Below are 12233 nucleotides of genomic sequence, written 5' to 3'. Positions count from 1 at the left end.
CTCAACGATGATGAATCCATGTGAAGTGGCATTCCACTGGCAGAGAGTAGACGCCACCACTGTAGACTCACCGATGCCTGCAAGTTATAGTCACTGCTGGTATCACCTGCTTAACATTCTCTTCTTTTTGATGACCCTTATATGCACGTGGCTTTGGTATTTTCTATATCTTTAGTTTGAACTTTTAGCTGGCTATGGACTAAAGAATTTTTCACTCAATACCCGATTTCTGTTGGAACATTTGAACAGTGACATTTACCTTGCTACAACTTGACAGAGCCTATAACACGTTGCACTGAAAGCTCTGGCCTGGCGAGCTTATATCACTTGTGCCCCGCACATCCCCTACCTTGATGAACTGAGCAGAACTTTGTCTCCTAGCCACAAACTTGTTTGCTTCCGCTCCAACCTGATTTATTTAACCTGGACCTTTCAGGATTGGCCTGTAGTGTACACCATGTATGGCTGTATTTCTGTTGTCATAGTTATTGTCAGAATGCTGATATATAGTCATTTCACTGTGACTGCTGCTTTCCGTACGACCTGTCATCCCTGGGTTCACAGTAAAATCCGTTATCTGCACCTCTCCTGGCAGTATGCCTGTATTTTTAATCTTACTGACTGCTGGGTCTGTGCCTATCTGCCTCACGACTTATACTCAGAGTTCCCTATTGCACCCATCCCCTTCCAGTGGGGGGATGTCTGTTTGGATCCAAAGCTGGTCAACCAATCCCAAAGCCTATTACGCTGTAGTGATGCTAATTCCCACTTGGGTTTTACCAGGCCTCCGAATTTCCCCACCCCAGACCATATACACAGTAAGCCAACAGCACTCCATCGTTCCTCCCCAGCAACTGGTCTGGTATGTTACACCAATCCGAGTCCTCTGTTCATGGGTGCTAGCAAATGTCCATTTCCAGTGCAGTGGTCAATAATGTTAGATTTAACTTTGACCCACATTTTGCATTTTCCCAATCCAGGTACGCTATGTACTCCAGAACCTATTGCATTTATGGATACAAAACATATCCCTGACTGCCCGTTAATTGGTGAGGGAGTTGTTAAATGAGGTATGTCCTGCATGCAGTGCATCATACTCCCACCTTTCCAGCTCAGCCTTGTGCCAGGAGAAGTACTGCCGGGGAAGATTTTGTTGCTGGGTTAGATATCTCAGACCAGCACTTGGGATTAAGATAAATGGAGACCGTCTGACCCAATTGTCACGGTTAGTAGAGAATATTGCAAATGCCACACCATCCTCCTTAACTGTATTATCTATGAAAACAAGCAGCCATCCGAACCATGGTGCATCAGAACGGTATGGCTTTAGCTATCCTCCTAGCCCCACAAGGAGGTGTCTGCGCAGTCGTGAAAAGGGAGTGATGTACTTTCATACCCAGTTATGCAAGTAATATTACTGACATCGCCGCACACATTCCACGCACTGTAAGCCTTCTTCACACCAATCTGGAGGCTTCCTGGGCATTTGGGTCTTGGATCGAAGGTCTATTGGGACTTCTGGGATATCTTTTGGTCAGATTTTACTCCTAGCGCTAGTCATAATCCTGAGTCTGTCCTGTTAATTGATGATTTGTAAGTGTCTATATTATCGAGCATGTGATACCTGCTCTGATGTTTCTCGACTGCCCAAGTGCTTTATTGCCTTGCTACTGAAGAAATAATATGGTATAATATGCCTTGATGTGATGTTTGTTCCCCCAAAGATGTATGGAATGCGACTGGAGCAAAGATCTCAGGACGGGATTGTGGGGGCTAAGTTTGGAATTGAACATGTAATGTACTCACCTAGCATACTGCTGCATTATAATATTGAGTAGGTGCTGCAATCTGCCATGTTTAAACCACCGTTTATTGCCCATGCGAGGTGAGGCTTTAGACTTTACTGCACATATCCTTGCAATGAAGGCTCTTCGCCTAGTGTGTAGCTATGCTCACCTCAACACCTCTTGCTTCTGAGGTATTTCCCTTTTGGCATATGCAAGCATGTTGTGGGCTCCCGCTTTCTTAGGAAATGCGGCTTTGGCATACAGAAGTCGTCATACTACAAGCATTCTTGCCTGCCTCAGACCGTGTGTGAACCTCTGAGGAGTAGTTTTATTAATGTATCCCTTTATGCTATCCTCCCTGATATAACATACTCCACATGGAGAACACAGCTTGTCTTAAAGACTTGTGTAGTGGGGCTTTTTTCCCTGGTTGCAACATTGTTTCGGTATGATTCCTTGCCCTTTCTGGACCTCCCCTTCCATTGAAATTCATGTGTTCCTTTGGGTGTAAGAGAACGGTGCAGCGAGCTCATTTGCATTGAAGTCTCATACTGTTGTTCGTTTGTTTTTGTCTTGTTGCTTGCTTTATTACTAATCAATTGTTCACCAATTCACCTGAATAGTCAGTGGTCACTTTTTTTCATGATAACCCTAAGTCATTAGGGGTAATCCATATGTCATGGCCCTGCTTAGTGTACTTTACAGAGGCTCAGCTACACCTTGCTGAGTAGGCCAAACAAGGCAGAAACGCGTGTCTTGGGTTGCTGATGGTACTCTTGTTCAGATAATTGCCTAGCATTTCGGTGCTGGACCAGAATTATTTGCAAAAATATATTTCTCCTCTGTGAAGGGTCATTGAGCTAAGACTTGATTGTGGACCCTCCTGAGTGGAAGAAACTCTATAGAACAGGTTTCTACATTCTTGTAGTAAAATAGCTATCTTGCCGTAAATGAGGGACACAGTAGTTTACACAAAAAGGGTTCAGAGATATGATATTGCATTCATAACGCGCCTATACACAAGTGTTTCAAGGCGCGACTTGGTGCCACAGCTACTGCCTACCAATGTTACACTGAGAAGTGTAACTTAATACACTAAAATGAAAGCAAAGGGGAAAACATGTTTCCCTGCAGTACTCCTAAGGAGGTTGTATTTGTACACCAAAAATGATTAAATGGGATAAGACGTTCACTGGGATGGTAGTGATACAGACTGACAAATGCCCCAAACAAAAGTGAAACGAACCATGGAGTGGGGATGAAACAAAGTCTCACTCCCAAAAAGTATTCCAGGATCATGCAGGCCTTTGAAAGATTTGCTATGAAGCCTCACATAACCTGGTGGTAAAGCTGCAAAAAGAGTGTATTTCCTAACCATTGCAAAAAAGATTTTTTAAACACGTTTTGGAACCTTTTACAAACTGTTACCAATTTACAAGCATGCATTTTATTGGGATTCTAATTTACATGTCAACTGGGTTATCTGCAAGTGGGAATACTGATGACTGATGAAACAAAATTGTTGTCCTTAAGAATACACTTTCAGACTTGAACTGGACAAATATCTTGAAGGCATGAAGGAGGTAAGATATGCCTACTTTGTACATCTTTACGTCTTGCAGATGGTCTATGCCATACCGTCCTAGCTTCCACATGTATTTAACACTGGTGCTGGGACAATTTGCTAACCCCATCTTTTCATTTGCAACAGATGAATAATCTTGACACTTATATTAGGCCCTACTTGAGTAGCTGGTTTGAAGATGCAGTATTGCCCATAACGAGAGTCGTGCAACTCTTTCAAGAAGAACTTGCCTTTTTATTACATGCTGTAAGTATACCTTTGACAATTGAAGGTGATTTGTAATGTATTTAAGTTGAAGAATTGTACTGGCCAGTAATGATATCCATATCAACTTAGTTCTGGTGAGGTGTTGTTTTATAACTGGGGCAAATTACATGTATTGTGCCACTTATGTGATGCAATCTCCATATATTACTTAATTGCTTTGGAATAGATTCACTTAGAAATGAGTAAATATGCTCACGCATTCATAGACTTTGGTGATATAAGCATGTCAAACGTGCTAGCTGAGCAGTGGATAATGTGGGAACTTTGTCCATTACAGAACTAGGTTATCCCTTAATGCATACAGGCTCTCAAGATGCCAGCCTTGTAATGTGAAGGGATTGTGTTTAGTTATTTAATAACGTTTGTAAGAGGAACGATGCAGACATTTTATTTGTGTTAAAGCATAATTTGGGAATTTGTAAATGAACATTGCTAGTTGTGGTAGTTGGGGAAATTACCTTAGTAAATGCCTACGTTTGTGAATTTGCGCAAACCAGTTATGGAAACATAAATAAGATTTATAGCAGGGCTGTGTTCAGTGGTGAATCTGCGTGCCTAGCTAAAATGAAAAGATAATGCTAATCTTTCTAGAATAATCCCCAAGCTCCCCTTTTTTCTTTCTCTCCCTCTCCCACCTTTTCCCTCTTCCCTCCTTAAGCCTATCCCTCCATTTCCCCCCACCCCATCCCCTCCCCTCCCTTTCCCTCCTCCTCTTCCACCCTCCCTCCCTCTTCCGCCTAAATCTACTCTACTTCTCCCCCCTTCCCTCTATCTAATTGCTCTACATACTACTTTGTTGACTGATTCAAGTTTGTAATTTTCTTCTATTGTTACTGTTATTATTATGTTAAATGTATCCTGTTGTTATATGTGCAGCGCTTTGGTCTAAAGCGCTACATAAGCCTAATAAATACAAATACAAATACAATCACAGATGTAGCAGCCGGTAAATTCAGGTGAGGATAATAACTTTGTGCATTATTACAGCATTATCTTTGTGCTTTTTTACTGCTATAATCAATTGCTTTTAGTAATTTAATATAATACCTATGGCTACCAGAATTCCGTTTGGTCCCTTGCAATAAAACTGACCATGCAGGGGCGTGGCCTGGAGCGCCAACGATGCGGCAGCTCCTGTGATGGCCTCCGCATGGGACCGCAGCAAAGCCTGAATCTCCTTGGTTTCCGCTATGGTCGGAGCACTTAGTCGACCAGTCTAGGTAGCAGAGCCCAGGGGGCGCTTGTGACAGCAATTTGGGCACAAAATGCGGTTGTATTCCCTGAAAACGCAGCAGGGAGAACCGCCGACTGTGACCCCGCACAGCCCCAAAATGGTGGGCGCGCTGCCTCAACCCCAGCCCTGCAGCCTCCTACCGCCTCTTACTGGCTTCAGGACCGCCCCCGAGGGTGGGATCCCCTCAGGGACCAGCCACGAAGCCCGACTACTTTAGATTCTGAGCGGCTTCCTGCCGCGATCACAGCACAGCCAGGGGCTGCCGGTGTGCCGGGCTCGGATCTGGCCCGTGAGGACTGTGTCACCCGGAGGTGCCGCCCCCACGTCAGCGCCCTCAACTTGCCCATAAGCGGACCACCTGAACTTACTTGTTGCCCCGCTGAAGTACTCGGTCCCTCCTGGTCTGGGATCGGGGAGCGCGCGGAGTGCCTGCGATGTCCTTCCACCCGCTGGCATGGGGCCACTCGCTGGCAACGGCCCTTGAGCCTGGGATGGGGCCCTGGTGAGCGGTGGCTCCTGAGGCTGATGGCTCGCCGCCCTGAGGTGCCTGAGGATATTTGGTGACCTCCAACCGCACAGAGGCGGGCGCTACCTTGATTGATCCCCTGCTCACCCCACGCAAGCACCACCCGGGGACCGCTCCCCTGCAATTCAACTATATGCAGGGGCCCTCTGCCCTCCTTTGTGGGCCCCCATCAGAGGGACTTTTGGCCTGATCCACCAGGGCCACAAAATCTGCTTCCTCCGCCCCCTCTGCAGCCCTGGTTGGCTCCACTGCTTCCAGCAACTTCCTGGGGCGCACCTGCCCACACCTGCCTCCTACAGCCTGACTCCAGCACCTTCATTTCGGGAGCTAGCAGCGACTGGCGAGTAGACAACCAACAGCTACCTTACGGGTGAGAACCCCTGCTTGCCCCCTCTACTCACACCCTGACCGCTACTCCACTTTGGCATAGGCCCCATGTAGCCTTCTCTACCGGCACACTTCCTGGGGCGCCCCGGCCCATTCTACTCCGACCCCACTATATAGGGCGGTGCTGGGGCTCCCTGCAGGTCGCTCAGCTCCCTATCCGCCTGTTAACTTCTCTAACCTTACACAGTGCTCGCAGGAACCCGCCCCCCCTCCCCAGAACCATGGCCAAATCTATGAAACCTTCAAAGTCTGCAGATATTTCCACCATGCTGCGGGCAACGGAAAAAGCTAAGAAGGCAGACCCTCCTAAACTCACTCCTCAAAAAGTGCTGGATGATAAAGGGACCCTTGCAAACAAAGAAGTCCTTCAAGCTTTCACATCCGATATCAATGCAGAGTTTAGATCCTGCATGTCGGGGCTCACCACTAAACTAGAACAAACGGAGCACAGGGTCAGTAACATCGAACACAGGGTGGGGGAAGCTGAAGAATTAGCTCCACACTCCAACTCACTGGTAGAGGTACACTGCACAATCCAGACCCTAATAGACAGAACCGAGATCCTCGAATACAAGCAGGAGGATATGGAAAACTGCTCCCGCCGCAATAACCTGCGCATTCAGGGGGTGCCTTCCTCAATCCCCGACAAGGAGCTACCCCATTATGTGGGCAACTTTTTTCAATCATTGCCACTGAACCTTGGTGAGTCCCAACTCTTACTTGATCGCACCCACAGATTGCGTCCACATCAAGGAACCGACGTGGATTCCCCCACGGACGTAATCACGAAAGTCCACTTTTACACCACCAAAGAGGCCATCTTGGCAATTGGTCGCACACGCGACAAACTATCTTTCCAGGGCTCCCCTCTCCAGATTTTCCAGGATCTCTCCCCTCTAACCCTACAGAAGCGCAGGATGCTGCGCCCCCTCACGCTCTTCCTCCGAGACCAGCAGATCCGCTATCGGTGGCTGTTTCCGACAGCGCTACAATTCTCGCACAATGGCACCCCGCGAACCATCAGCCATCTCGATGACGCTGCATCGATCCTACGCCCCGGTTCCCCTCGGGACACGGGGTCCTCCTCTCCCGGCCATGGGATTCCCAATCCGAGTACAGCTTCTCCTAAGCTGAGGCGCGCCCTCTGGACAAGAGTGCAAAGAAACCGCAAACCTAGGTGAAGATAAGAGTCGCCTAAAGAACACACAGCTCTGGAACCAATGCTACTCACGTAAGCTTGCTGCGGACCCCACGCGGTCCATACCCGCCTCCAAGGTGGATGTCACCGTTTTGCCCCTGGAGTGAATTACGTTGGCTGATGACAGCCTGGACAGCCAGGGGTCTTACTGAAACCTTAACTTCGGCCCCCCTGGCCACAGTTCTGGCCCCCTGTTGGAGGCCTAGGTTAGGAGTTTATACCTCCCGTTGGAGGCTATTTGAAAACCCACAACTGCAGGAGTATCCAAAGCAGCTGTCCTCTCCTGTCAATGGCTGACCTGGCTCTCCCCAAACCCCCTCTCACGGCAAGAGTGTTCGGAGGGCCTGCACCCACGTCTGAAACTGAAGTTCACCACCTTGAACGTCAGAGTCCTAAACTCCCCTCCGAAGAGGAAATCCATGCAACTACTGCATGATGAAGGATCTTCAGTGGCGTTCCTGCAAGAAACTCACCTGATTCCGGCGGACTTCTCCCGTTTGTGTTGCGGACTCTTTCCTCTACAATTCTTAGCCTCCAACAGCAGCAAGAAGGGAGGCACCGCTATCCATTTTGCAAAAAACCTGAACCTACAGGTTCTGGACACTCTACGATGCCTGGAAGGTTGCTTCATCGCAATCAAATGCATCATCTTTGGCCAACTCTGCACCCTGGTCTCAGCTTACACCTCCAATGAGCATCAGGAAGGGTTCTATCGAGACGTGGAGGAGTCCCTCCTCTCTTTCACTGAAGGGCAAGTCATCATCATCGGAGACTTTAATGGGGCTCCAGACCCCCTCGAGGACAGATCGCACCCCCCGTTCCCCAGGGACCTGAAATTGGCGAAAGACCTGCTCCACCTTTTTCGGACGTTGAATGTTGTAGACACCTGGAGAGTGTTATCACCGGAAGAGACAGACTTTCTACTCATATGTGCACTGTACCTTCTCCAGAATTGACCTGCTGCTGGCTTCCCCCCAGGTCCTGGCCTTCACGGACGACGTCTATATTGGCTCCCGGATTCTCTGACCATGTCCCGGTCTCACTAAGCCTACGGGCTCACAATCCGGACCCCCCCCCTACCCTCCCACCGCCGATGGACCCTATATGACTCTATCCTGGGTGACTTGGCAGTCCGGGACTCCATTGCTAGAACAATTAAGAACTTTTTCATGGAAAACCGGGATGAGGACACTTCACCAGCTAACACCTGGGACACCATGAAGGCTGTCCTGAGAGGGGAACTGATTGCCCAAGGCGCAGCCTACCAGAAACGAAAACAGGCGGCCCGCGCTGTCCTGGAAGCTGAGGTCCGTGAAGCTGAAGCAACTCATAAGCGAAAGGGCTGATCCCCGAAATCTCATAAGGCCCTACAGGTAGCAAGGAAAAAATTGGAGGCGCACTACGCTGATACCACGGCGAACCTACTAACAAGAAAGAAACAATTTTGTATTTATTTTATTTATAGAGCGCACCAGGCCCGAGGGCATCCGGGCGCGTACTTTAGTTACACCATGATAAGGCAGACGGGGCAATACAATTGCAGTTTAAATTACAGTTTAAAATTACAGTTACATTTATAAACATATATACATAATGCAGTTACGGGTGAGCAGGAAGGTCATAGCCTATGTACAAAAGGTGAGGCAGGTGGCTAGCACATGGGGGGTGGTTGGCTAGTAGGTGATGGGTCTTGGGCAGTTAGCCAGGCTTTAGCCATGTTTTTGAAACTGTGGAAGGAAGGTTCAGATCTTAGCAAGTTGGGAAGCGAATTCCAGAGTTTCACTGCCATTACTGGGAAGGTGGCTCCGCCAGATCTTTGAAGGTTGAAGCGTGGTATAGAGAGGCAGTTAGTCTGAGCAGTTCTGCGAGGTCTGTTAGTGTTGTGGAGGGCGAATCTGTTGGCTAAGTAGAAGGGTGCTTGGTTGGATAAGCATTTATGAGTGAGAGCAAGTGTTTTCAGTGTAATTCGTTGAGGGGCAGAGAGCCAGCTTAAGTTACGCCTGGTGTCTGAGATGTGTTGGTTCCTAGGGATGTTGAGAGCTGCTCTAATAGCATTGTTTTGGATGATTTGTAACTTATTTAGTATATGTTACATTTGTTGGTGCCCAAATAGAGGGCATTACAATAGTAATTGTTGACAGCGCGAGAGTCCTGCCAAGTGTGACACAGTTGGCTGGTGATAGGAAAGGGTGGCTAGCTGTAATGAGCTTGCAGGTGTATGCCGCTGCAGAGGAAACTGCATTTGTTTGTCTGGCCAAGGATAAAGTAGAGTCAAGACACCTTTCCATAGTTAGTTGGAACACATGTGGTCATGTACACTTACTTAATGACTGCTCAAGCTTTTACCACACACAATAGTAATGTTACAGGAAACCTGGTTGCTCACAACACCATTATGGAATGGCTATGAGATAATTTCATCTCCTGCAATTAAAACAAAGGGTAGACCAGCTTCGGGCATGTTAGTGGCACTAAAAAATGCAAGAGGTTTCACATTGGAACCCTGGAGTACGCCTAACCCATATCTACAATTGGTTAAAATTATCTACAAACATGGCACAATAGCAGCACTTAACATATATAGAAATCCGATGGGAATCACAGACTCAAAATTCTTCAAAGACATAGAAGATTTACTAAACATTATTCCAATGACGAAAGAAATAACAAATACTCTGATTGCGGGTGATCTAAATCTTCACTGCCTATCCACCGAAACTCATAAGAGAAATGCAGTGTGTCTTAGATGGGAAAGCTTGATGAAAACCCGAAATTTCATCATGCTAAATGGATCTCAAAAAAATGATATACCACCCAAAAACACGTGGACAAGAGGTACGTCTAAGTCAATAATTGACTATATGTATGTTGATACTAAAACTTTCAGTCAAATAACTAATTTTGAGGTGCTGCACCAAAAACACAGCGACCATGAAATGTTGTCTGCTACTTGGAAGAATACACAACTGAATGAAATGACTAAAAATAAAGGATATATTCCGGTGTTAACGATTAACAACTCAAGAACTCGTTTTAGGTGGAATCCAAGTAATCTAGAAAAACTAAATTACGATATTACACTAGGAACCAAGAAAAATGAAGCTATAAAAGATTCTTATATTTCGTGCTTACAAGTTTACAAAGTAACCCCAAGTAGGGGTAATCAAAATTCTTATGCTTCCAAATTTTAAGTTTGATGAAAAAATTCAACAGCATAAAAATAACTTGAGAAAGGAAATAAAATTGGCAAAGACCTTATCAACGGAAGCTAGAGGTGGAATCATTAAAACCTTAAAAAACAAATATAAGAACTGGTTAAGAACACATAAAGCATGGCTCTACCAAAACCAAGGAGAAGAAATGTTAACTGCATTGGAATCTAAAAATATTTCAGAAATGTGGACATTGTTAAATAACGCAAACCAATTTACCCAACTGTCAGTACAAATAAATGGTGTATAGAATCGGATTGGGTTAGACATTATCAAGAGCTATACGCTGGAACAGAGTTAATAAACCCAGAAAGTTTGAAAAACCAAGACAACTTTCAAGATTTACTTATTTCAGAAGAAGACATTTTAAGCTTCATAAAAAAATCTAGTAGATCACGAGCACCGGGCCCTGATGGGTTGAGTAACTATATGCTCAAAGAACATCCTGAGCAGTGGACAAAAATTCTCTTCAACATTTTCTCCTTGATTATAACCACAGGTATAGTCCCGGCATCATGGCGGAAGTCAATAATAGTACCCATCTTCAAAAAGGGCAATCGGACATGTCCTTCCAACTACAGACCGATTGCACTTTTGGACGTACCAGGGAAAATCTTTGCTAGGTTTATCTTGAGAGACTTCAACAAATGGGCAACAAACAACGACAAAAGAGACCCATGCCAGACAGGCTTTATAGCAGGCCTTGGCACCTCAATCAACCTACTAACCCTAACTTCAATAATTCAACATCATAAACAAACAAGACAACCCCTGTACATGACATTTGTAGATTTCCGTGCTGCCTATGATTCAATTTCACGAGAAATGTTGCTTCAAAAGCTAATTCAAGAAAATTGCCCGTTGCACATAATTACTTTAATAAAAGCTTTATATTCGGACACAAGTATCCAAATAAGGATAAACCAAGAGGGTCTTTTGTCCCCTCCTATTCAAACATGTAGAGGACTTCGGCAGGGATGTATTCTTGCTTCTGCTTTATTTAGCTTTTTTATAGCAGATTTACGAAGAATATTTACTGCTGAATTTGTGGATGCACCTAAAATAGCCAACAAATGCATTCCGGCCTTGTTATATGCCGATGATTTGATACTTTTGTCAAAAACACCTGTGGGACTACAGAAACTGCTGGACGCATTATCTACATACGTAACAGAAAATTTATTAGTGGTTAATCTGGAGAAATCCAAGGGTATGATATATAAGCCATCACTGCAAAAAAATAGGAACTACATATGGACAATACAGAAACAAAAATTGGAAAAAGTTCAACAATATACGTACCTGGGGATGATAATCACAGGAGCTACTCATGAAGCACAAATATCAAAATGGACCAATAAACTTGACATGCTGATTTCGCAGGCCAAAATAATTCATGCAAAATATGGGAAGTTTTCCATCTCACCAATCCTAACATATTTCAAACAAAAGGTAACACCGATACTATTGTATGGAGCTGAAACTCTACCAATCTTACATGAAAGCTTATGGGCTAAATTCAAATCAAAATTCTGGAAGAGTATTTTAAATTTACCAAATTGCACTCCGATAGCATTAATCAGAAATGAATTGGGACTGATTTCTATTTACGCTCGCTATTTGTGGTACCTAATATCTTTAAGCAGGAAGTGCATTCTAGCAATCAACTCAAATATGCTTATAGGAGTTTTGGCACAGCACATACTCTGCTCAGATGACACCTTTGCGCAAGGCTGGCGTAAGGAGGTCATAAATGCAATGGCTTATGCCGATGTTACACTGAAGCTACTAATTGAAAACCCGAATGCAGTCAAAACCAAACTATTCCAGTGGGACTGGGGTAGAAACAGAAACATGTGCTTAAGATATAATGATTTCGATGGAACGGTGTTCATACACAAGAAATACACACTGGCTGAACCATATTTACTAAAAAGCCCATCTGTGCAACATAGAAAAGAGTTTATGAGATTAAGATTTAATCTGTGGCTAACACAAGAGGTTCTAGCAAAAAGGAAAAAAAAATTTAACAACAGA

At 45.2% G+C, this 12233-nt stretch overlaps 1 protein-coding gene across 1 annotated transcript in view; it reads left to right on the top strand.

Moving 5' to 3' along the window:
• C3QH17orf75 (chromosome 3q C17orf75 homolog) overlaps positions 1–12233 on the top strand; it is a 717668-nt gene that overhangs the window by 422845 nt on the left and 282590 nt on the right. Inside the window, exons 5-6 of the mRNA XM_069654978.1 lie at positions 3328–3370; positions 3499–3618. Of these exons, the coding sequence (XP_069511079.1) occupies positions 3328–3370; positions 3499–3618 (163 nt within the window). The remainder of the gene's footprint in view (positions 1–3327; positions 3371–3498; positions 3619–12233) is intronic.

This window comes from Ambystoma mexicanum, chromosome 3q (genome assembly GCF_040938575.1).
Source record: "Ambystoma mexicanum isolate Mex_15411 chromosome 3q, UKY_AmexF1_1, whole genome shotgun sequence".
Lineage (NCBI taxonomy): Eukaryota > Metazoa > Chordata > Amphibia > Caudata > Ambystomatidae > Ambystoma > Ambystoma mexicanum.
This window is presented reverse-complemented; position numbering and strand designations above follow the sequence as displayed.